The sequence below is a fragment of the Neopsephotus bourkii genome, unplaced genomic scaffold (genome assembly GCF_033783945.1).
Source record: "Neopsephotus bourkii isolate Nb327-2 ecotype Australia unplaced genomic scaffold, CSIRO-AGI_Nbou_v1 NB_718, whole genome shotgun sequence".
NCBI classification, from domain to species: Eukaryota; Metazoa; Chordata; class Aves; order Psittaciformes; family Psittacidae; genus Neopsephotus; species Neopsephotus bourkii.
In genome coordinates, this window is record NW_026901217.1 from 550,005 (window position 1) to 576,109 (window position 26,105).

At 37.3% G+C, this 26,105-nt stretch overlaps 1 protein-coding gene across 7 annotated transcripts in view; it reads right to left on the reverse strand.

Annotated features, from left to right (window-relative positions):
• INPP4B (inositol polyphosphate-4-phosphatase type II B) overlaps positions 1 to 26,105 on the reverse strand; it is a 315,400-nt gene that overhangs the window by 101,181 nt on the left and 188,114 nt on the right. For 5 of the 7 annotated variants that reach the window (XM_061354114.1, XM_061354112.1, XM_061354115.1 and 2 more), the window contains 4 exons: positions 20,594 to 20,644; positions 17,533 to 17,612; positions 7,883 to 7,994; positions 4,876 to 4,948 (listed from right to left, as the gene is read on the reverse strand). In XM_061354114.1, coding sequence (XP_061210098.1) covers positions 4,876 to 4,948; positions 7,883 to 7,994; positions 17,533 to 17,612; positions 20,594 to 20,644 — 316 coding nt within the window. The remainder of the gene's footprint in view (positions 1 to 4,875; positions 4,949 to 7,882; positions 7,995 to 17,532; positions 17,613 to 20,593; positions 20,645 to 26,105) is intronic. The other 2 variants (XM_061354113.1, XM_061354116.1) reach the window with 1 other exon arrangement.

Consider the following 26,105-nt stretch of genomic DNA (forward strand, 5'->3'; position numbering starts at 1 on the left):
TCCTTTGCCTGTGATCAACTTAAACCTTAGTGTCTGGGCTTTATTATATTGATTATATTTATTAAAATATGGTGTAATGCTTTCCTATTTTCCTCCTTTTTTGCTGAGATACATCTAATTAACAAAACCAGTTTTGTCAATATTATCGACAGCCTTTGTAAATCCACAAAGTACATATGTGGCACCTATCATCTTCCAGTATTAAGACAGGGAATGACAATCTTCAAATGTCAGGGGTGGCTCAAGAAACTAAGGGCTAATTCAGGTCTGCCCTTAAAGAGACACTTGCCAAACACAGATGATGATTTAATGGTGATTTTGTCATTGTTGTGTGGGTGGCATTTTTTGTGTATGTGGGGGGGGGGGTTGTTGTGGGTTTTTTTTTGGTTTTAATTCCACCTGTTTTCTAGGAGTTGGTTGGTAATTTTTTATTACAATATTTCTAATATTAGGATATTTTTATTAAGACGTTTTATTAGGATATTTCAAATGATGATGCCACAGGCACAAAAGGCTCTTTTCTCTATTTTACCTTATTATGTCTAGTTCATAGGAGATTATCAAAGGATGTTTTTCCAAGAACAGCCCTTATATTTGTACTCAATCTATTACATTAAAAAATTAACATTTGTCTGTGAGAACCTAACATACATATGTAGCTCCACAATCTCTTTTTGCCTATCTCCCACCATTACCACAACCACCATGGGGAAAAAACAAAGCCAAAAAAAAAACAACAACGCAGCAGAACTGCAGCATGACAGCAAGGGAGACCAGGAATAACTTTGAAAATGTGGATCAAAACCTTGTGACTTTTTATCATTGTTAGAACCATTAAACTACAATTCAAGTACTACCTCCAAGCCTGAATTTTCAGATGGGGATAATCTCAAATGTGTTGCAAGTTTAAAAAAAAAAAAAAAAAAAAAAAAAAGAAATATATAGCCAAAACATCTCTCCATGGGTTATGAAGAAAATTTCATTTAAAAACTGAGAAAAAAATGAGAAAAAAACCTCACTAAAGCTTGAGATCATCAACAGGAGCTGCAAAATACTTGACATCATGTGTTTCCATAAAAATCTCATGTGTTTTCCTTTCCAATTACAACAATAATTGCTTTCTAGTTACAACAAGTCATCTAAAAACAAATTCCAGAAGGCATGTAAAACCACCCAACTAGTAAGAATGGCAAGACTGGATTTGTTTTTTATAAAAAGTAGTTATTAAAATGATTCAAAGCTTCATAAAGGTAATCCTTCCTATATTTAGACAGTGATCATGAAAAGCAATGAAAAAAGCTCTACCCAAGAGTTGAACTGCTCTGTTTAAAAAGAGAAAAACCTATTCTAAAAGCCTTTCTCTACAGTACTGAAGCCTAAAAGCCAATCCCATATCTTTAACTAGCCATATTTCTGGAAATCATCATTTTTAAATTTAAAGACCTCTGTGGTTTTATTCCATGCAATATCCTTTACACTTCTTCCCCTGCAAGTAAAATAAAAACATAATAAAAGACCGAATCCTTTTTTTATTTTTGTTCCCTATCAAACATAGATCAAAACATACTGCTGCCATATATGAGTTTACTAGCAGTGTTTCTAACTACATCTTCTTTTGTTACATAGGTGTATTACGCATATAATCTCAGGAAGAATAATTAAAATTTTCTTAGTTTTTGCTTAATTTCAATTACTTTTATTGTCTTTTTTATTGCAAAGTGCAATTTGTTTACATGCAAAAAATCAGCAAACTCTCCAGTGTTATAAACAAATAACTGAATTTCAAGACACACAAAGTTAATCTCTTGGGGTATAAATGGAATAGTGATAAGCCTCTGAAATATGCTACTCATTCCTGCTCACTCGATAAGTGCCTCATAACTCATTTAAGGGCTGTGAGTTCCTTATATTAAGATTTAAATTTCAGAGGAATGCCAATGTGCATCTATTCCTACCGACTTCAAGATTCACAAAAGGGTATTTTTTCAGTTTCATAGTTTTGAAGGCCTGATAAACCACAGGAGACAGAAAAAGAATTTGTTACAACAGTATACACGTGTACTAAATACCTATCTATATGGAATATATATTGCACTGTAATAGTTCTGTGTGTACACAGCAGGGAAAAGAGTGCAGGCAACGTTGATGCTATCAGGTTGCCTGTAATGTACTCATACTATATTACTGATATTGTTCCTTTCCCTTCAGTCCCTGTTTTTGATTGCCTCTAATTCTGCAACACAAATTTGTCTCGCTTAAACTGATTATTTTCTGAAATTACCAGCTACACAGAATGAGGCCAGAAATCTGCAACAGAAAATTCTGTGCTTTATAAACTTGAATTCTGACAGTAGCTCTTTTACAGAGATGTGAAATTTCACCATATATAACAATAACATAAACATCGGGAGAGAAATTTCAGTATGTAGAAACTCAAAACTTGAACTTTACACCTCCTACATGCACCAAGGGTCTACCTTTACTGAAAATTCTTCTATCCTTCCCAGTTTATAACACCACCAAAACTGTGCACATGACACTCATACAGAGTGGATGAATATGTTTTTGGGCAGAGCTACTGTGTGGTACGATATGCTTAAGGGCAACACTGAATTCTCCCATGCTGGAGAAGAAGTCTGACTGGGTGGGCAAAAAGGCTGAAAATATAAAAGGAGAGCTAAAATTTTATAAGAAAAGAAATTGGGAATTCAGTAAAGAGACTGGGACTGACAAAACCTGGAACTAGTGCCAGGTGTCAGTAGGGAAGTGGAGGCAATGCTGGAGTGAGAAGAGGAAGTCACAACCACAGGAAACAGACTGAAGAGTATGTATTTACTAGAACAAACTTCCTGTGACTGAAAACTCTTTCCAATATCCTGTGTGCTGTCATTTCTTGCAGATGCATCTGCAGTTCTGATTTTTCCCCTCAACTCTTTGAAATAACAAAAAATGACAAACTAAAAAAAACCTACCCTAGTAATGCTGGGTGGGGGTTTTGGTTTTATATTGTGCATTTGTATACGAGAACAATAAATGTAGAAATGTTAAGCACTGTCTAGATAAAAAAGTCATGTGCAAATACTCTTGACAAAGTGATCTAGACTTTAATAATCATAAAATTGGCATCTACCTTGGAAGTTCCAACAAAATACAAACCCCAAACTACGGCATTTCCCCAGAAAAGTAAAAAAACCCCAGACAAACAAACCACCCCCCCAAAAAAAAAACAACAAACCCCAACAACCAAACCCCCCCAAAAAACACAAAAAAACCCACAAACAACCCAATGAAACTCACTCAACAGAGACAGCAAATTGAAAGAAATCAGCTGGGAATCAGTAACATTTTCTCTGTACAGAAATGTCATTTCTTTAAGACTCACTAATGTGGATGACATACAAAATCAGAATCAAGGAATGGCTGCACTGAGTTAGGCCAAATTGTTCAACTGACTCTCTATCTTGTCTCCAAAAGCCATAAATAGACACCGAAATATTCGAGATACTCTTCCTGCCTCCAGCGATTTTCAGTTCAGGAATTTCTGGAGCCAGATGTAGTTCCTGTGTATTTAGTAATTCTCAGTGAGCATCATATCCACAAACATATCTAGTCTCGTGTTGAACTGTTGAAAAGAAATGGCAGCTCTGAAGAAGAAATTTTTCCTTGCTTTTGATCTAGTCTCAATAAGTCACAGAAAAAAATCACAGCATTCATACATACATGGAAAAAAACCTATTTTTGAAGGCTTCTAGTGCTTCCTTCAGACTGCAGAGCTAGTCTAATAAGTCTGTCCTATCAGTGAAGTCGTATGAACAAGTTTCATTAAAGATTTTAAAACTTCAGTAACATTTGTCCTCAAATGTATGCAGCAAACACACAGAATTCTTGACAGCACTACGGTTTCAGATGACCCATATAACTTATTTGTGACATTGTTACTGCAGAGTAATGGAGATTCATAAACTTGGGCTAATAAAACTTTTATGGTGCAGTATATCAGCATGTAATATTTCTCAGTATAATGAAAGAGAAATAGATCTAGTTGAACACTGGACACTTTAGCCCATAGTTCACCCAGAACTGAGAACACCCTGCCAACAGCTTCCTTCATTTTAGGACATATAGCTTCCAGATCAAACTGAAATTGCCACTTCATCAACTATGAGAGAGATTAATTCTCCAGGGTATGCAGTTACAAATAACGCATAATTAACAGAATGCTAAAAGACAAAACTATCAGGTTAATTCCATGTCCACTGAAGTCACTAACAGTCTTGAAAAATCATTGAATGGTAAAGACATGGAAGTGCTTGTTTCAGAAAGCGTAACTGACATAGCAGCCTTTCAGTATCTGAAGGGGGCCTACAACGATGCTGGAGACGGACTCTTCATTAGGGTCTGTAGTGACAGGACAAGGGGTAATGGGCTCAAACTAAACCAGGGGAAGTTCAGGTTAGATATAAGGAAGAAGTTCTTTACTGTGAGGGTGATGAGGCACTGGAATGGGTTGCCCAGGGAGGCTGTGAATGCTCCATCCCTGGCAGTGTTCAAGGCCAGGTTAGACGAAGCCTTGGGTGAGATGGTTTAGTGTGAGGTGTCCCTGCCCATGGCAGGGGGGTTAGAACTAGATGAATTTAAGGTCCTTTCCAACCCTAACTATTCCATGATTCTGTGATTCTAGGATATATATTTCTGGAAGTTTCCTTCACATTTCTCAGTAAAATGATACTGTCAAATAGGTACAAAACATTAAAATATTAAAAATTTGTGCATCATTTGAAGAGCCTTTTAAGAGCTCTGCCCCAGGTCTCTGTGTTTTCTTCAGGATCTGACATAGCATTGCAACACATTTTTTACAGATGTTAGAATACTTACCTGCACTTAATGAAGGCAAATTGTCTTTACCACTTACACCTTCAGTGGCTGTACATTCACGAACCAATGCACACTACAAAAGAAATGCAACAACAAATGTAACACATTCAGGTGTTACAAGGAAATTCATAGTAGTTTATAAAAGGCAGACTGAAAAATATCACTGATAATGTAACCTCTCAACACTTAATTATAATTTACATTTTCCTCTTTATAGTCTCATTCTATTATACTGTAACACAATCAGAGCTATAGCAGAAAAAATGGCAAAATATGATCAGCTATTTCATAATAAAACAGAAAGGTTTCTTACAGCAGAGGTTAAAATAATTTTTGACAAGTTCTGTGCTTTCTGAGAGCTTTCTGGTGACGATGTAGTTTTCACATGCAGTGTCAGAAAGCACGCCATTGATTTTTAAACAACAGAAAAGTAGAAACCACAGAAAGTCTTTAAAATGTACTCATAGTGTGTGATTGAAGTAATCTGTTATACAAGTGAATTGGAAGATTTCTTTGATCAGGGTATAAAGGTATTAAAAGTTCATGGCAAAATCAACAGTGTAAACCTATGTTAAATGCACATTTTTAATGCTTCTCCTACCCCCAGTCAGAAAAAAACAACAGACAGCCTCTAAAGGTGATAGGGAGCTCCTAGGGCTTCCCCAGTTCCGAGGTACTCTGTTGCAGAGCTTAAATCAAAAAGCAAAACGATGTACTGTCCTACCAGTTGGTATCTCAGACTGAATTTAACTATCACCTTACACTTCCATGAAGAATTCCCTGTACATAGTTAATCTAATGAATTGTCAAACCTGATTCAGAACTTATTTCTTTGAAATAATTCAATAACTTTACAGTCTCACAACTGCATCCTCACTATGCACATAGAAACCAAAACTTCATGGTGCAAGCTGATACATAAAAACTAAGGAATCCTTTAAAGACCACAGAAAATTGAGCTGTCATGAGGCTTGTCTTTCTTGACAAGTATTAGAACCCCCTAGAATCATAGAATCAACCAGATTGGAAAAGACCTTTAAGATCATCAAGTCCAACTACTACTTCAGGAATGCCAAGACCACCACTAAATCATGTCACTGGGGGCCTCATCTACACAGTTTTTGAACACTTCCAGGGATGGTGATTCCCACCACTACCCTGGGCAGGCTGTTCAAACACTCGATTACCCTCTCTGTAAAGAAATTTTTCCTAATATCCTGTGTAAACCTCCCCTGGCACAGCTTGAGTATATTACCTCTTGTCCTATCACTTGTCGCTTGGGAGAAGACACCAACCCCCACCTCACTACAACCTCCTTTTAGGTAGTTTTAGAGAGTGATAAGGTCCCCTTTGAGCCTTCTCTTCTCCAGACTAAACAACCTCAGTTCCCTCAGCCATTCCTCATTAAACTTATCCTCCAGACCCTTCACCAGCTTTGTTGCCCTTCTCTGGACCCACTCCAGCACCTCAACGTCTTTCTTGCAGTGAGAGGCCCAGAACTGAACACAGGATTCCAGGTGCAGCCTCACCAATGTCAAGTACAGGGTGATGATCACTTCCCTGGCCCTGCTGGCTGTGCTACTTCTGGCTCCCACAGGCTAGATAGAGCTCATTTGTTATATCCCAAATAATTGTGGGAAGCTTCATTCAGCATTTTGAAATAGAAGAAAAGCAAAATGAAAGAGAAGGCTGAAAAAACGGTTCATTTTGTATACCTTGTGGAAGTTTTGCAGTACAAAACCACAAAGATTTCACAGTGTTTATTGGTTTCTTTGAACTGGTCCCACTGGTCCATTGTTTTAAAAGGGCATTGAAGTTTTTTAAGAAAAATGGTGAAAAAGGGAGTGTAAAATCTATCCTCAGAATTTGGCTCAAAACCAGACTGCTTTGGCGGAGCAGGAAAGTTATTCAGAACAATTCCCCCAAAGCTACCTTCTTACATGTTACTTTCAGACTAAAAAAATGCAGTCCTTAAGCTTATATTCCATGAAGCATTATCTAATGTAATTTTTTTTCCTTTTCCCCACTAATAACAGAATACACATAGTGTATAGCAATACACCATAGTATTAGGGCTGCAACAGTTCTGCTAGCAAGAATGAGGCTGCGGACACAGAGACAGGAGGAGGAGGCAATCCTGTACAGGTATGTCATTTACCATCAGTTAGGGAGCCAGTTAAAGAGACCTTTTTATTAACTGCAAATCATTCAAACTCCGATTTCCTTGTTCTAAGCAGCCATTTCTGAATTTCCTCCAATCTAAATCTCTTGTCATACAGAAAGCCCATCCTTTCCATGCTCCTTCCTTTGCTTTTTTATTACTCTCAAATCTACTCTCCCCGTATCAACTTCAACTGCAGTCTCCACCACTTTTGCCTGCAACAACCTACCTACTTAAGAGCATTTTTGCTCTTTGCAAGCCCTTCTATCTTTCCTCTTGCCCCACACCATAAGCATCCAACTTAAAATCCCTACATACAACTTTCAGATCAACACCGCCCTATGCTACCACTTTAAGGCATTATTGCTATGCCATCTCTCCCATTGATTTTCTCCACAGCTGTGTGCTCCCATGAAATGCAGCTGAACTTTCCCCTTTGCAAGGGGATTCACCTCTTCTTTGGCTTGCTTGTCTGTCATTCTTTCGAGGCTTTCAATACTGTGGGCACAGGTTGCAAATAAAAATCCATGGAATTGTCCAAGGGAAAAATAAGATTTATGGTGTCTCTATGGACATTTTTTGATTAGGAGTGATCAAATATGGTCAGTTAAGATCAAAATTAGCTCTTTTTTTCCTAAAGAAGGAGAAGGACTATGAAACTAAGGATAGAATATTACTCTGTAGCTTTTCATTAAAAACTATTTTTAGTTTAGGGATATTAAGTGTACATAGTACTTTATTCTGGAAATTTTTTATTAAGTCTGTAACCCAATTTTGAATTAGCAATTTAGGTATTTGGCAAAGCTGATCATTCTAATTAAGGCCGACAATGAACTGAGTTTCTACCTTTTGATCCTGGGCATCTGTTGTGATGTGGTCTGTTTCACCATCCTCTAGCTCTCCCATCTTCACAAGATTGACTTCAATGGTACCAACTGTCTTCCCACCATCAGAAGTCCTAGGGAAAAAAAACCCCACACATTGGGTCATCTGCAGAACTGCACGCATTCAGTAAAAACACTGTTGATAAACATTTAGCTCCCTCTCCATTCTGCCAGCTATGGCCCTGCCCATGGAGGGGGGGGTTGGAGCTAGATGATCTTAAAGTCCTTTCCAGTCCTAACCATTTTATGATTCTATGATTCTAATCATAAACCAAATGCTAACAATAAGGCATATTGTATTTTCTCCAAATTCTTTAAAATAGCAATCAAAGTTTTCACCACAAAACTGAGGATAGGTAAGTGCTATAAATGGTGGAAGAATCCATGAATATGCCAAGCTTTTATTCTAGACATTATCCTGTGTGTGAACCATGGGAGAAAGGGCTGTAACACTGCACCAACACCTTGCTTATGAGCTTCAATCTCATTGCACAACACACTGCTTTGTTTCCTAATATAATCTGTGAAGAAAGGGCATGCTCAGTATATTAATAAACCTCCTGCTAAACCAAAACTAATGAAACTAATCTGAGTATCACTTTTCCTTTCCAAGTCCTTCTGTAATTATTCAGAATCAGTCGGGTTTCTTCAACTATATGGGCGAAGATAATATAGTTCCAGATGAACACCTTTATTATCATCTCTGCAGTTTACTTCCAATTAAGCGAAAATGGATAGCAATTCAGATTTACATCTCCCAAGAGTACTGCTCACTACCTTTTAGGAGAAATCAAGGTTTATACTCCAAAGAGATACTGAATGCTTTTCAGCTTTCAGTAGTAGCAAAACGCCAAGGTTAATGGTGCAGTCTATCTCCCCTGGCTTATTCCGAACAACTGGATTTTTTGAAAGAAAGGAAGAAAGTTAACAGATCATTTAATAATAATGAAGAAGGTAGAACAACAGCCACCAAGTAAAAATCGGCAAAAGGAAATGATGAGATTAAGTTCAGCAGAACTGCAAAATCACAGAGGGGAATGAAAAGAATGAAAACAAACGGGTTTGGGGTAATTGTGTAATCTCAGAAGCAAAGGTAAGAAGTGATGGAGCAGGACAAAGGAATACATAGGAAAGTGACTAGATGGGTGCCAATAAAAGAGAAAAAAATACTTTCAGAAACAGTAATATTAGAAAAAAAGTGCTTCCATTAAAAACTGCCACATTTCTAGGGCAACCCTTGCTGCAGGAAAACATCAAAAGCCCCTCAACACAGACACCCTTTGAGAAGTTTGAGAAACGGTCATCACACTGTATTAGTATAGGAAAGAAAAAAAAAAAACAAAACAACAGCCTTCTCCTCATTTCACCAAGCAGGAGAAAGACTGCAATCCAAGGCCTGGCCTGCTGCATGGAACAATACCATGTGGAGGCACCATGGCTGTACAGCTCCACGAGATAATTCTCACTTCCTTGGAAGCGCTGAGAACACCTGAGCAGCACTACACTGACACACATTGTCTCCTGCTCTCAGGCAGGGCAGGCCTTGGACTTCGCCATGCACAGACTCTCCCAGAGTGACTGCTCATGTCCCAGGTAGGAGCACCCTGTGTCCGCATTTTCCTCACACTATTTGACATCATCTGTATTACTGCATGCAGCATAAGGCCTTAATTAAGTCAGAGCATGTCAAATCTTCACACTGGCTCAAGTTAAGCACATACTTCAGTCTTTTCAGGTATGAATACTTATTTATCATGCTAAATCAAAACTTTCATTTTTTACAGTGAAGTCTCAAAATATAGCTACCCTCAAGCTTCAAATTTAAATAATTATTTTGGTTGCAAACCATTATTTAATATGTGACTCATTAAAATACATTCATCTTGTAACTACACAAATTAAATTTGTTTTTATATAAAAACTTGCAAAATAGACATAATTCTTCATATTTTACATGCGTCACTACTTCATTTCTTCTAAGCCAAATTCATTACTGAGAATAAAATAAAGGAACAATAAAAAATGAACCAATTCCAGATAGCCGCGCAACCAAAGAAGCCTATGTTAATTAACAAAACACATGAAAGAAATAAGAAGGGTTCAATGTCCAAAGGGTTTTTATGAGCAAAAATGTACAATAATTTTGAAATGCATGAGAAGAACTTACCTGTCTTCTGAATGAAGAACAATCCCCTGAGTTGCTACAGCTTAGTGGTTTGATTTCATTTGTTTTCTCCTTCCCGTGTCAAACCAGCATGCAAACTAGGCTAACTCAACAAATCAACTACAGCATTTCCAAGGAGAAAGGGAATACAACAGATGTTATCAAATCACCTATGCCTTTAAAAATCAGAGTAAAATATGTGGCTGTAAGACTGAAAATTTTTCAACAGCTTAATGTGTCCCAACTAAAGCATACAAGTGGACGACCTCATTGCCAGGCTGACATAAATATGCAAAAGCACTTTGCTGTTGCTGTTATTCTAGTCTGAAAGGAAAATGTTGCATTCATTTGACTTTCAGAAGTAAAATCATGCCCATCCTTTTTTTAGGAAACACATTTTTCTAAGGCTAAAGAGACCTGCAAGTCTGAGACTGACCTACATAAAACCGTTCTGATTTAAAAAAATCAGAGAAAATTAAGGGTATAAAGAGATGTTGAGCAAAATGGAGCTTAATTTGCAAATGAACTGCTACAAGCTAAAAGGCATGTTGCTCAAGTAAAATAAAATTAAAAAATAAAAAAAAAAGCCAATTGTGTTTTCACAGTCCTTGTCTCCCTTCCTTTAGAACACTAAATATTCCCCCTCATTGCTGTTATTAGAGGTTTGGCCTCAGTACGGCAGTGGGCAGTGCATTGCTTGCCTGCACAACTAGCAGTATAGATTTGGAAGCTTACTCTATACATGTTTGATTTCTTCTCAAAATCACTCCTGTTCTGGTCTAATATATATATATAATATTACAATTTGAAACATGCAGTATCTGCAAGAGGTGATGCAACAGAATAAAACAACGGTGGGACACTGCATTGCAGTTATACTACTTCCTCCATTTCTCTTCTCTTTCCACATGGAAATATGAAAACACAGTTAAAACAAAACAAAAACAAGAAACAACAACAACAACAAAAAACCCCAACCACCCTATGCTACAGGCATGCAAATCAACAAAGAGCTCTACAAATGCCCAAGGAGAAAGTGTCATTAGCTGTGTCAAACACTGTGAATGTAAAATACCACTGGCGCATGAGTCTGCAAACAACAGGCACATTTAAAACTTTCAAGCAACATCAGAAGATTAAAATTTAGCTTGAAAGAAAATTAAAAGCGAAAAACAGAAGAGATGAACTGGGAAAAATAAGTAAAGTCTAGTGATTATACTTGGATAAAAGTCTTTATTACTTTGCACTAACAGAAACAGTATAGCACACATACATACACATATGTGTATACACTTCATGTCATCTGCCTGGACAGACAGGAAAAGACAATCTCACACATACACACTGATGCTCAACAGAGCATTAGGAGAATAATTAATTAGTTTTAGACTACTTCATAATGCATTAGGATACAATCAGCTTATTTACTGCAGTTTAATAAAAGCAAAAAATGCACTCTGTACTCTGGCAGTGCAGTGAAGACTGCCCCTGCATCAAATGCCTCATGGTCATATAACAAGAGATATGGTAGACCTAAAAGACAAAGGATTATATCTTCATAAAACTGCAGAGGGACAGTGGAGATGAGGAATATAGCCATAAGAATTGGGAAAAGAAAAAAAAAAAAAAGAGGCCCATATATGGCTCAAAATCTCATTTATGCAGTTGAAAAATTGCTGATTATTTTTAGGAGCTTGGGAGAAGGAGTACCAATGGCCTGCAGAGCATCTGCTTTTGGAATATGACCAGTGAAAAGGAGATCAAGTGTTAGAAGCATGATTTCTAAACCAGATCTTAGAATCCAGTGTCACAGGATGCAGGCTTTGGCAGCAAAGCTATCAATATTTCAGTCTATCCCTAACCATGCAGCGTAACCTGACTGCACACTGCAGTGCTCACTGCACCTACCACAGCCATAAGCCTGTGATATTTCGCACTCACTAAGCTGAAGTCACTAAGGACCCATCTTCTGCTGAACCTTGTGGAGGGAATTCCAAGTGAAACAGTTTGTTTTGAACTTAAAAAAAACAAACCCAAAAACAAAAACCAAAAAAAATCCCACAAACTTCTGTCAGTGTTAAAAGCAACACTGCTGTTCTATGTTCTGCTCACTGAGCCAAACCCCAGACTTTTGAAGCCATGATGAAATCAGCTCAGGCTTAAAACTACAATTACTTACTAATGTTTCTAACATGAACTTGTAGTTTATTATACACATGGATTTCCCTACCACACTAAGTCCTCAAGAATCACCAGGTCAGTATCAGTTCCCTCAAAGGCAAGGTAAGGAGCTAGTCAGCACCATCACAAGCAGCAGGAATACATGATCACCTGAATACTCCTAGCAACAAAAGGTTGACCCAAGCATCCAGAAAGATGGTAACAAGATAAGGGTAGAAAAGCAAATGAGCCGGAAGGACTGAGAATAGCAGCCATTTGCCTCCAAGGCTGCGCACATCAAGTCTCATTGTTGCACAGTGAATATGCAAATTTAGGCCTGCTAATTGGTTCCCATGGCCATACTTTTCTTCAAAAAAATAAAACAAAAAACAAAAACAAAACAAACCCTCAAGAATACAAGAGAAGCAGACTGTATTTGCCCAGCTATGTCAATTATACATGACAAAGTGAGTGACTGCCTCCTGAAATACAAACTGCATAACTTGCCATCTAGCAGGCAGCCCCTTTCTTCAAAGCATAATACACAATAAATGCCATTAGTATAGACTAACATCGCATTGTAAGGTAAATAAAGTTTTTCACTGTTCAATTCCTTCTCGGTTTTCATGATCCAATGTACTGTTGATTAAGCTTTATGTCAAAACAAGTTTCACCTCAACTGAATGGACGATTTGCCTGGCTTATAATGCCAAGCCATTGTCCACCTGCTTCCTGTGGTCGATGACATTACATGAAACAGCCAAGAAAATTTACAGGATGAAGATCAAGTAAAAATAGTTGTAGGAAGAGTTGGACTGAATTTTAATGGGGAAAAGCAGCTAAATACATAGTATTTTACAGTAGTCATTTGCTAATGAAGTTATAGGTACATAAACGACTGCAAGAATCAGTGTGCTGCTTTCAAATTGTCTTTAGTTAGTTAAACATTATGAATGTAACTACTACTAAAGTGCAGTTACATGTCTTCCGGCCTACTGAACTACAAGATCCTTGCAGGACAGTGCTAGGAGGGACGGAAGTTGAAAGGATTTCTTTAACGGAGTCTTGCAGTTCTTTTTTTTGAACTTTACAAAAATAACTACAGTTAATTTTTATCTCTTTTATTTAAAGGAAAGAGGTTCAGTCCTGCCCAAGATAAATGAAAATAAGGCAGCTAAAAAAATCAGACTGATAGACAAAAAGATATGGTCCAAGAGGTCAAGTACAGTCACATGTTTCTTGAAAGTCTGTACACTGCATGCCTGACAGACATCCACAGGCATGTTTTCTCAGGTGATCTGTATAATTCATGCACTGCATCCTAGTTCTTGTTTTTTGTATGGTTAGTTCCATCACTACAGAGTTGTTTACAGGGGTCAAAGGGTGCAAGTGGCATTGATATTACCCTAGTTTCATCTTCAAATACCCTACTTACGATTTTGTACGGTCTACTGAGAGGAGCATCTCAGACAGATGGACCTAATTTTTACAGAGAGAGTAAAAGAATACTTTTTTCTTCTGCTGCTTCTTACATGTAACTTACTGGAAATCATTCCAAAATCACCCAGTTAAAGATGAGCTTCTTGGAAACAGACAGATTACTACCACAGGGGAAGCAGCTAATGGAAATACTACTTGCTAGGCCTTTAGAGAAAGCCTCAACCAAGCAAAACACCACATTGTGCTGTTCTTAAAAGAAAGGCATGGCAAAAAGAGCCTCTAAACTGAACATGAAAAGAATTATTAAAATTTATTTAATAAACTATTATTAATTACTAAAATAGCAATCATTATCTAACCCATTTACAAAGTAAAAAAAGGATGTGTGTTTTTTGTTTTTTTATTTATTTATTTTAATTGAATACACTGCAACATACAGTCACTATTAAGAAATATTCTGTTACTGGCTGTGGCTCTGGCTTCTGTTTTATTTAAGGGCCCATTTTTTCCTGTTCATCATCACAGCCCTGTGAGAAAGCTGGAAGCAAGTGACATTGCATTACCATTACAAAATAAAAATTTTTGTTCTATAGAAAGCATATCTGTTTTTATAAATTTCATATTGAAAACCACAATCCCAAGTCTCTACTAACTAAATTTCCTCTTCCAACATCAGTTGTGTACATCATCTGCATCAAAGCAATTTTATAAATTGACCTGTTCTGGTTCTGATGTATAGACAGAAATAGGTGTACACATCTACAATAAACACTTAGACATTCGCTTAGAGCACCTTCATAAGGAAGAAAAGACAATCACAATAAATTCTTTTGCAGTGGTTTTGTAACTTCACAGAATCCCAAGGGTTGGAAGGGACCTCAAGAGATCACCTAGTCCAACCCCCCTGCAAGAGGAGGGTAACCTGGAGTACATCACACAGGAACTTGTCCAGGCGGGCCTTGAATATTTCCAATGTGGGAGACTCCACAACCCCCCTGGGCAACCTGTTCCAGTGCTCTGTCACTCTCACAGTAAAGAAGTTCTTCCTGATGTTAACGTGGAACCTTCTATGCTCCAGTTTACACCCATTGCCCCTTGTCCTATCACTGGATATCACTGAAAAAAGCCTAGCTCCATCATCCTGACACCCACCCGTTACATATTTGTAAACATTGATGAGGTCACCCCTCAGGCTCCTCTTCTCCAAGCTGATTCCTTAATCACTATGAATGTACATTGGTGAGGAAAAGCAAGGAATTGTAGCTGTATGCCAGCCCTCCACAAAATTACTGAGAAAAATACAAGAATATTTCTTTAAAAACACTTTTATATTATTGTGTACCTCATAAAAGACAACGGCATGACATAATAAATGGGGGGAAAAAACCCACAACACCCTGGGAAAAGTAACCAGATACTATAATTGTACCAATATTTACAGGGCACACCAAAGAGCTATTTTCAGATACTTAAATCTTTACTTCAGATCTAGCAAAGCAGTATCTCAGTCCCAGGCAGTATCCGGTAAACTCCCATCCAGAGTATCAACAATAAATAAATAGAACTGAATGCTCTGATAAGGCTCCCTTATCCTCCTAAGGGGAGCTAATATAATAGGGAAATTAAAGGAAAGCAAGTTCCAACCTAACCCATTCCAGGATTCTATGATAATATTTGTCTTTTAACATTAGCTGCATAAAGAGGACATACAAGACTAAAAATAATAAATAAAAGCAAACCTGAAAAGGCTTAGAGCTCCAGTTAAAACTAACCTGGCAATCTGTCACCTGTAGATTACTAGTTATCCATCTGAACTTTTTATTTACAAATTAGATGGGCTAGATGCAAAATACTCTGAAACCTTCCTGACACTACATTCTGTCAAATATTATGGCACCTGTCAGAGGCATTCTTTCAGATCAAGTTTTCAATATGTCAGAGAGGCAAAGTTTGTCCCAAAGAACTTGAGACAACTCGAAATTCTGTAACAAAAGACTTACAAACAATAAACTGGTATTTGTTTATCTAGCCATACAATTCCATAGGGAGTAGTCAGTTCACATTTGATCAGATTTGTTTCTTCTGTAAGAAAAAGTTACCTGCCAATTAGGCATGACATTATCTGCATTTGGGAGAAATTAAAATCAAGGCATTTTATTAACTTTGCCCTTTAAACTACGCATGTATGTTAACTACTATTGTTATAATAGAAAAGCAGGTGTGGTAATAAACCCAAAATACTTAGGGAAGTTTCTGTTTAAAAAATATAGTGTCCTCAACACAGTGACAATGCCACAACATCACTGAAATGGTTTGCAATTTGGGCCTCCATCCAAATGAAGCCTGGCTTCATGTGAAGGAATAAAGAATACAACACAACTTTTCTACAGCACTTATGTACAGTATCCTAGGCAGAACATATACCAGTATCTCAGTTTTCCTAGTCACAGCTTCTTTCCTTCCAAAAATGTGGCTATGTAGAAGCACCATGAGTTTAGGTACTTGCTCTGCGATGTGTACCTGTACATACCCAGGAATCGCAAATAAGTCTCCATTGCTCTTGCAAAAATCAACTCAACAAAATCCCAGCACCATATAAAGTCCAAAGAATAAACTCAGAAAATCAGTGCCTAAAATGTGTCCCCTAACCTTCAAAAAGATTTGCATGCAAGTCAGTATCAGGGGTGAAAACTTAATGTTTTTTCCTCAGTGCACAGCTTTCAGAACTACCTGTTCAGCCTAGTTTTGAATACGGGCTCTGACTCTCCTGCAGCATTGTATGCTGTGCCACTCATACTGCCATCTGAGTTTGGCTGCATGTAACAATGGTTTAGGAGATTACAACCAGAACTATCTGTTCAGCTCAGCCCTAGATTTTAATTATGGGCCCTGACTCTCCTGCAGCACTGTACACTGTGCCACTCATTAGAGTTGTACATCACCCCCATACTGGCATTTGAGTTTGGCTGGATGTAACAATAGTTTAGAAGATGACAACCAATTTCACATAAGAGAAGCCTTGAGTCGTTGGGTCCACCATCTTTAAATATGTCTAGTAACGAAACCAGAAAACTGTACAGTGTTAAATCTTTAAACCACACACATCAAATGCTACTTAGAATTTTCTGTTCCTTTCTAAAGGAAACTTTGAAAGAACATACCCTACTTCAAATTCCCTGCAGTTCTTCCATAGACTATCATACTAAAAAATTGCTAACCTTTTCTAATATGACACAAAGCAAGCCCCAGCTTAAAGAATCAATATGTCATTTTGACTTTGTGCATGGTAGAAACAGAAGCATTTTAAGTTGACATCTAATATACCTGAAGTAATAGAGTTTCATAGTCAAGCAGCAATTATAGAATTATTTAGGTTGGAAAAGACTTTTGAAATCATGGAATCCAATCATAAACCTAACACTGCTAAATCCACTACTAAACCATGTCCCTAACTGCCACATCTAGATGTCTTTTAAATACCTCCTGAAACTATGACACCACCACTTCCCTAGGCAGACCATTTCAATACTTAACACCATTTTGGTGAAGAATTTTTTCCTAATAGCCAACCTAAACCTCCCCTGGCACAACTTGAGGCCATCTCATCCTCTCACTTGTTACTTGGAAAAAGAGACCAACTCTCACCTCACTACAAACTTCTTTCAGGTAGTTGTAGAGAGTGGTAAGCTCTCTCATCAGCTTCCCTTCCTCCAGGCTTAACAACCCCAGTTCCTTCAGCTGCTCCTCACAGAACTTGCCCTCTAGACCCTTCACTAGATTCATTGCTCTTCTCTGGATGTGAAATCCCATAGGTTATTAATTCAACATAGTTTATAACAAACACTTACCTGAGGGTAAGGGTCAACTGTTGCTCCTTTGACTTTACCAAGTCTGCTACTCTAAAAGTTGTACAGCCCAGGAAGCTTCGCTAGAAAACAAAGCAGAAAGAAAAAGTAAAGTCTCCATTAACTTTTACAGTTTTAATTACTACTTTTTTCTTTTCTTTTTTTTTTTTTTTTTTGGTGTTACACTTCAAAATCTTTCTTTGCTCCCTAGAAAATATTATGTTCCAATATAGTCAATTTGAGACACTATACAGTAGAAATTCTTTCATGCACCTGTAAGATGATTATCAGTAAAGTGTTAAACTTTGATTTTACAGGCAGGAACCTCTCTTTTATTAAGCACAGTCTGACAACCTGGCAAAACAACAGGTTGCAAAATGTACAACCATAGGAGAACTTCTGTTCAGCACAAGCACACTTGCATTTTGCATCATCTTCTTTCCATAATTGTAATTTTTAGTTTACAAGAAATTTTAAGTTTTCAGTATTTTATCAAAGCTGGGTTTGCTATACTTTTTCTTCAAACCTTAGGCACTACCATCTATGAATTGCAAAAATCTCATCTGGCCAACTTTGCCCCAGAAACAACGGGAAAGAAAATAATGGTCTACAGCCATCTTCTATCCATTTATCTTTCAAATATATGACTCAACATCACTTGCTCTGAATAAATTATAATGAAATCTTAAGACTGCGGTGAATTTTTGCAAGAAAATAATAAGAAATACAGTTTCTTTTCATTACGTTACACTAATTTTAGTTTACTGTTGGAATGCAAAGTAAATTTCCAAGCTAAATTATACATGTTCTTGGATATAAAAATTAAAGAAAATCGAGTTGCTCTGAGTTGACATACGCTGCATGTAGATAGTAACTTTCCCCTTTAGGGAAATAGAGAATTTGTTCCTACACAGAAGTGTAACTTCCCCTGGTAAAAAAACCCTGCAGCCTGATTTCTTGCAGGAACACCAGCTGGATATTGAGTGTTTGAATGCTAACAATAAAGCCCTTCCTTGAGATAGGTTTTCTTGCATGTAAAACATACAGTTCAAAATTCTCAACTTGAGTTAAGCACTGACACCGGTCTCCAAGTGGGTAACTAAAGTCATCACTTATGGCCCATTCCTATCCATGACACAGGCTTAGATTTCCCACGCTTTGGTTGGCAGTTAAGTAGCAAAGGAAAAAAGATGCTGAGAGTCTATGGAAGGCTGGGAAAACAGCAGATTTGGGAAGTGCTGAATAGGAAGTAAGGAAGAAAAAATAACAGAGCCAGACAAGCAAAGCTGATGGTTAGTTTTCCCTCCCAAAATGAAACATGCACTGTTACAAGATATATGTCCAGGTGTGACATGCCTAGAGTGAATACACAGATAATTCTGTCTTCTTCTAGATCAGTCAATGACAGTATTTCTTCACTAAAACTCTATGGTAGCATGGTAAACACAAATTAGTTACCGCTTTAAAAGAGTAGGAAGATACATATCCTTAGTATAATAAGAACACGTTCTGCAGCACAACATCTATATAGCAGCCTCTAGTCTGGTATTTTATGGCATACAAGTGCATATATTTTCAACCTTACTGTTTGAAAAGAGGGTGGAGAATATTTGGAATGAAACTGATAGAAGTTGGGTCACTTAGGTGTTCTTTCTGCAGCACAATAGAACTATAAACCCATTTAAGAACCCTAAGTCAGAGTTCACATATGACCAGGGCTAAGAAACAATTATATTACTCTCTTACACAATCTAGGAGCTTTGGTCACTGTACCCAGTAATGAGCTCTCAGCATCATTATCTAGTTCTCCAGGGTCATGAAATTAAAGGTGAATAATTTTATGGGCTTAAAAAAATTCTACTCACTTGTCTGGTTTTTATTTTTATGCTTATTTAGAATTAGGTTTTCTTTGCCTGACAATTAGGAGTTATTTTCAAAATTAAATAAAACTGTGAATGATCCCATGAAGAGAGTTATGCTAAGGTTCAAGGGGTCTAATTTCAAACAATGCTGGAGAATACTTTTTTACACTGATTTAGATACCAGTATTCTACCCCGGGGTCTGAACTGGCAGCATACAAACCAGTCTAACTTTGCACATGTGACTTGGAGAGGCTTCAAAGGCAGGCTTTAAACAGAACTGCTGCTGTAATGTTAATTACAGAGTAATGTTCGTCTGTAATTTTGCTAGTGGAGTACTTATGATTATAAATGTTAAGATATGTGCCTTGTGTAGTTTGATGAACAATCTCAGCTAGCCAAAGAGAAAAGTCTCCATAATAGCTATATGAAAAGTTGAAACACATTGATTATTTCACTCAGATTGAACTTGCTGCCAAGCTACAGGGTTTTCAAACACTAGCTGAAGTCCTGGAAACCGTGCCAAGGAGGCCCTGGTAATGCAGGAAAGTCACCTTAAACTAAAAGTTTCAAAATCCAGTTGGTTTAACGGTTTGCAGATCTAAGTCTGATACCTGCACCAGACGTTTGGTCTTCTATTCAGCTCTTGCAGGACCAATATTTCCCAGCCCCATGAGATATCTTTATTATCTGGGAGGTTTCTCAGACCCAGAAATTACATCCTAATACCTTTGCCAAAATTTTCACAGATCTACACAGCAAAATAAGTCCTCCATATGTCACTAGTGTAATTTCTTAAGATGGACTCAAAGGCAACTCCTACAGCAGAACTTTTTATACTCTGCACATGAAAACCAGAAAGTCAACAGGTCAGGCTCATTCGAGCAACATGGTTCCAATGCTCTTGATATCATCCAGGTTGCTTGTATGGCAGTACCGGGAAGTCTAGATACTTGTACTTGCCTCAAGAGTTCAGTTGAAAAGGATTTTCAAGAACAATGTGAATGGGATTTCAGCAGACACTGAGACCATCAATGGTGCTTTTTTTATTCATTTAACCCAACTTCTGACAGCAAAAAAAGCTTGTCAGCTCCTGTTTAGCAGTTAGGCAGAACACCATTTCTCTTCACTGGGTGTCCGTGTCTGTTGATAAGCTGAGAAATAAAATCAATTACTGAAAAAAAAAATAATAAAACTTGCTTACTCCAGTATCTGCTCTCGGCTCCTTGTGATCCGGTAGGACACTAGTGCGGACCTGAGAAAGGAAGAAGAAGAAAAAATATGCATTTTTTGCCTCATACTTTCTATATTATGGAGATAAATTTAAAGGGAGGAATACATGTATATATAATTTAATAAAAAATAATCTATAATTTAAAACCTCAATATCTTCTGGTTCCTATGAGGAAAGTCTCTTACCACTAAACATTTATCAGTCTGAACTTTCCTGATTCTCTAAAGGAGAAAGACTGCTCAGTTGTTCCTTTCATAAAATTACACTCATTGCTTCTAACCTGAATGCCACAATTCTTCATCTAGAGTTGTTATCTGGAACCAAAATTTTCAATCACAAATGAAAGAACACAGTACATTAAAAAGTATTCTCTCCAAATAAGCACTTTCCTTTGCAGGCTGATCTGCCAAAGACATCCCGATTCCCAGTCTCACATAATGTATGGCCCTGTCTCCTCCTACCAATTTCTTAGCATCTTTGAGGTGACAGATGTTTGTAGATATTCATAGAAGGAATGCAGAGACAACAGGGATCTCCATCTGTCTCTGCATTTGCTGCAGGGTGGAGCTGCTTTTGTACAGCACTACTTTCATTCCACAAGAAAACGTATGGGACAACATACAGTAATATAGGGGAGCAGATTTACTGCCTGTATAATTTTATTGTTGAACGTTGGTTAAAAACAGAGAACCAATTAAACAGTAAAGCAGGGATAGAGTAAGTGTAAGAGAACCTCTGTAACACCCCCCTAATATGGTGTGCCTGAGCCAAAACAGCCCATTGAATTAGCTTACTGGTGACAGGATGCCAGCTTCAGCAACTCACAAGGGAGGCATGTACTGAGGATTCACATCTGTTCGATTACCTAGCCTAAATAACAGATATCAGTTTACAGCAGGGCCCCCAAGGAACAATTTTTGGCCTGATTTCAAAGTAAAACTCAAGCTCATTTTGCAAAACTGTAAGCAGAAGACTAATTTTTGTCCCATGCCCTCAAATGCATCTCTTAGTTCTTTTATTCTAGCAGCAACTTACCATACAAAGAGAAAACCTTCCTTTAAAACAAAGGTAATTTTGCCTGCCTGTTTGCTATCCTAAATACAGTGTGTTGTTAGAAAAGGCCAACAAAAATCTACCACAGAGACACAACAAAGTAGAACCATAGCTTTTCTGAGTTAGCTCTTATGCCTTGATTCTGTACAGTGAGAACAACTATTTTTCCACAAAAGCATAAAGATAGTAAAGAAATGCTATAATTAATGTAATAACGGCCAGCATATTTTAGAAATCTGTGGGATTCCTCATTTTGATGTAATTTTACCTTTAGATTTTTTCCACTAATAGAATAGTTAGGGTTGGAAAGGACCTTAAGATCATCTAGTTCCAGCATTAGTATCACACAGGCATTTGGCTTTCTATAGCACACTAGTACAAAATTTTCAACACCAAATTTGTATCAAAAATTTACCTGTAAATACTTCATGTCACAGATTAAAATAAAATTACTGATATTTCCTTGTTGGCGGTACTTGTTTCACCCTTTCAGAGGTTGGAAAGATAACTTACAGATCTGTTTCTTAAAAGAAGGAAGGGTGTCAATGACAGGCCATAAGATTCTACACCAGTAAAAAGCTGAGCCTCAAACAAACAACATCTGGCCCAACATGGAAGTGAGGTATTTCCATTTTCTAATTGCTATGGATATTTATTCAAGAAACACAACAAATAATTTAAGAATGAAACTTTCTCTTCCCCACTGATTTATAAGAAGAAGCAGCCCAGCAAGTATTTTCAAACATGTGCAATTGGTTTTGAATGAAACTAAGGTGTACTTTAAAGCACAAGGAAGACTAAGTGTCTTTTATGCTTATAGAAACTAATGTACTCCAAACATACACTTAGAATCACAGAATATTCCTTTCTTTTGCTGGATGAAGTTCAGGAGAACTTATTTCTGCTTTTCTGGCCCAGCAGAGAAGTGGAAAAGGATGTCAACACCTGACCAACCTACAGCATAAACCTTCCATATAACAAAAATTTCATTATTCCAAATGGAGTTAAATAAAGAAAAAAAAAAATATTGCTTGTTTGCAGTTCCAAACTCAATTTCATTAGTGTCACAATGAAAGGAACAGAAAAAGTATCCATAAACTTCAGGTTTGAGTTCTAATATACTTTTCAGTGCAGCTCCATGGTTCTTCTGTTTGTTTCCAGTTGGTTTAAACCACTTTATAACCAGTAATCATACAGCCAAATGTATGTAAGCACCATTTTTGGTGGGGCTGGCATTAGGCTGTTTTTCCCTCCTCTCTGAAATATATTTCTTTTGAAAGGAAACTGGATTTTTTGATCCAAGTGTACACAAATATTTATTACTCTTTAGAAACACTTTAAAATTTTAATTAAAAAGTCATATATGTGTGTGCAAATATATACGTAGGAGCTATTGTCTAGTCCCTTTCATGTTACCTATTGGCTGAGTTCCCAAACATACTCTCAGAATACCGCAATTATCAGAATCCTATTATGAGATGTCCACATAGACCCAGGTCAGCAACATTACAAATACAGTCAGACAGTTTGCAACAAAATATAAAATCTAAGAAAGAACTGAACTCTAACGCCAATGCACAATTATTTTCTTTTTTTTAAGAAAGGAAGTACAAAGGATTTATAAAAGCAAATATTCTCCCAGCACATTGACTGATTAAACAAACTACTGTACTTTTTAAAACATTGTCATAAACCAACTTTTGCCTAATGGTTTTCCTGTGCAAAAAGCAGACCTCCGAAGGGTGAGTTTTAATTTGGTCTGAGGCTGAACATCCCTGGAATAACACATATTGCAGCCTTACCTTCCCAGACAAGAGATGTATGAAGAGACAAAAGAAGTAAGCAAGAAAAACTTCTTGTAAACTAGGTCAAATGCAAAATGTTTGTGACAAGTATTCATTCCAATGATTTAGTTTGTAAAATAATACAGCTATCTTGTATGCACCACAGCTTACAAACCAGTAAGAACCCTAGAGTGGGTACTCATGATACCTTTCATTTTCTTTAAACTCATATAGAACAATATGCACGGAGTAGCTATTCTTATACTTTATAGTGCATTTATCACAGACATATCCAAGTGTCAAATTTCTCTAGGCATAAATGTTAAATTCAGCTTTAATTAACTGTCCTTTAGTATAAAGCAGCTTCATATGATTAAAAAGAACATTTCTTTCAGTCACTCATGGCAGTTTGAGTCACATCCACACACTGTCAAAGTTCAGAAAACTGAATCATTACCATTTTCGAAACTGTTGTGCCTGCCCTTAATTAAAGCCTTTGCATTTCAGTTTGTGATCAAAGGCCATGTTCACAGGGCACTTAAGTTTTCAAACAAATGCTAGATCCTTTCCTCAGTTACTCTAGATTTACCTCATCAAATCACCAGCAGTTTCCAGTGACTTCCCAGTACATATTGCTGTTGGCTGCTCAAATGCACTATTCTATCACTGCTGTTATATATCAGCATCTCACTATAACTATGTACACACCATTTCAGACAAAGTGTAGGATGAGAGACCACTGAACGCAGTCACTGAAAAATTGACTTATACTGTTTCAATATAGCACCTTCCATGAAGGCATTCACAATATCACCTCATCTGTATACAGCTGGCAGTGGTATAAGAACACATGCAGACGGTTTTACTTTTATGTTACCCAGAGGTGATCTGGGACAGTGACCATCTGCACCTTTCTTTCCCCAAAAGCCCTTTTGCACAGAAAGTGAACACTGAACTCTGCTAACACAGCCACCACAACTCCAAAGACAGTTGCCATGGACAGTCAGTCCCCAGCTCCACCACCACTGCCTACCAACCACGCAGCACCAACCATCAGAGTCAGGGAGTAACCACTTGTCCTGTAACTTTTTCATCACTGAAGTTGTAGCTCCATGTATATGTGCTGGATGAGCTGAAAATGCTGAAATTGTTACTAGGTTCTGCAACAATATTGATCAGCTTTTATAGGATAGATCCCATTCCTGTACATGCAGCAAATTATTTTTTAAAAGAAGATAGTGATGAGACACTGTACACATTTACCAGCTATTTATTTTCATTATATAGATTAACAATTTGCTAAATAGTTCGATCAGTGTAGTGTAGTCAGCAAAGTAAAACACTTCAATCCATACTTTGCTGGATACCTGCTTATTGGCTGGAGGACAAAGACTGTACAGTAATTTTCCAACCTTTAGTGCACAGTTATGTCTCAGAGTCCATACAGAACAAAAAAGAATTTTTTTTCACAATAGACATGCATCTGGTATTGAAGGGTTTACAGTTCCAGTGGAAAGTTGCTATGCAGAGACACTAAAGATGAAAACAAGTAAAAGGAATATAAGCTATATAAACTTCACTGCTATGCTTTTGCAGTAGTATAATACATATGTTTTATTATACAGTATATTATATCATAAACATATATTTATATTAATAAAATATAGAATAAAAAGTGGTGAAATATTGTATATATTTTCCCTACTATCTACAGTAAGGAAACTGGGACTTTCTCTACTATATGCGTGCCCCTATTATCTGCTGTATACCAAGTGACATTTTCAGCTGTTTATCTGAAAGGGTAAAATAGAAGGGCAGGCATATCTGCATACGGTTGGATACATTTTATAAACAATGTTAGATCTTGACTCTCATGCAGTGTGTGGAGTCAGAATAATTGGAGTCAGAACAATTCATTTGTGCAGCACTGAGACTATTTACTACCTCCAGGCACACTTCTCAAGAAATAATGTAGGCATAATATGAGCATAATAGAAAATATGAACTTCTCAGTCTCTAAGAATCATCATAAATCGCTTTTCTTTCCAAATTCTCTGCAACTGAATATCTTTATCTTCTCTGTGTAGGGTGCACCTTTGCATGCTTTCTAGAGAAGAGTACCAACACATGGTACAAGATAAGCATTACAAGATCCCTCTGGGCAAAGGCTGAGGTGAACAGAATTTAACAGCTTACGTAGGTGCATAACTAGGTGTTTGAATAAGAAGCAGAAAAACACAAAAGCCTTGAGTATTTGATTACAAATACAATTTTGTTTATTTTTACAGCTTGTGCATATGATCAGAGTTGCCTCCAAAACCCCAGGAACTCTCTGTATTGAGTGCATCACAAAGAACATGCCACTTTGAAACATCCAAATGGATGCTGAAAAAGATCAAGGGACAGAAAAATCCGTACATTATCAGTACTTTGCATATGCTCAGAGAGTCAGATCAGATGCAGCAAGGCTTATTAACTCAGCATAGTTGCCACCCACAGCAGAGCGGTACTACCTTGCACCATGGCTTTTACGCAGAACGATACTGACAGTATCCGTACAAGGGCCCACTGCATCTCAGATTCCAGGAGGAGGTTATGGTTCGGGTACAGGGCCTGAGTCAGCCTGGCTGACCACTTACACTGCT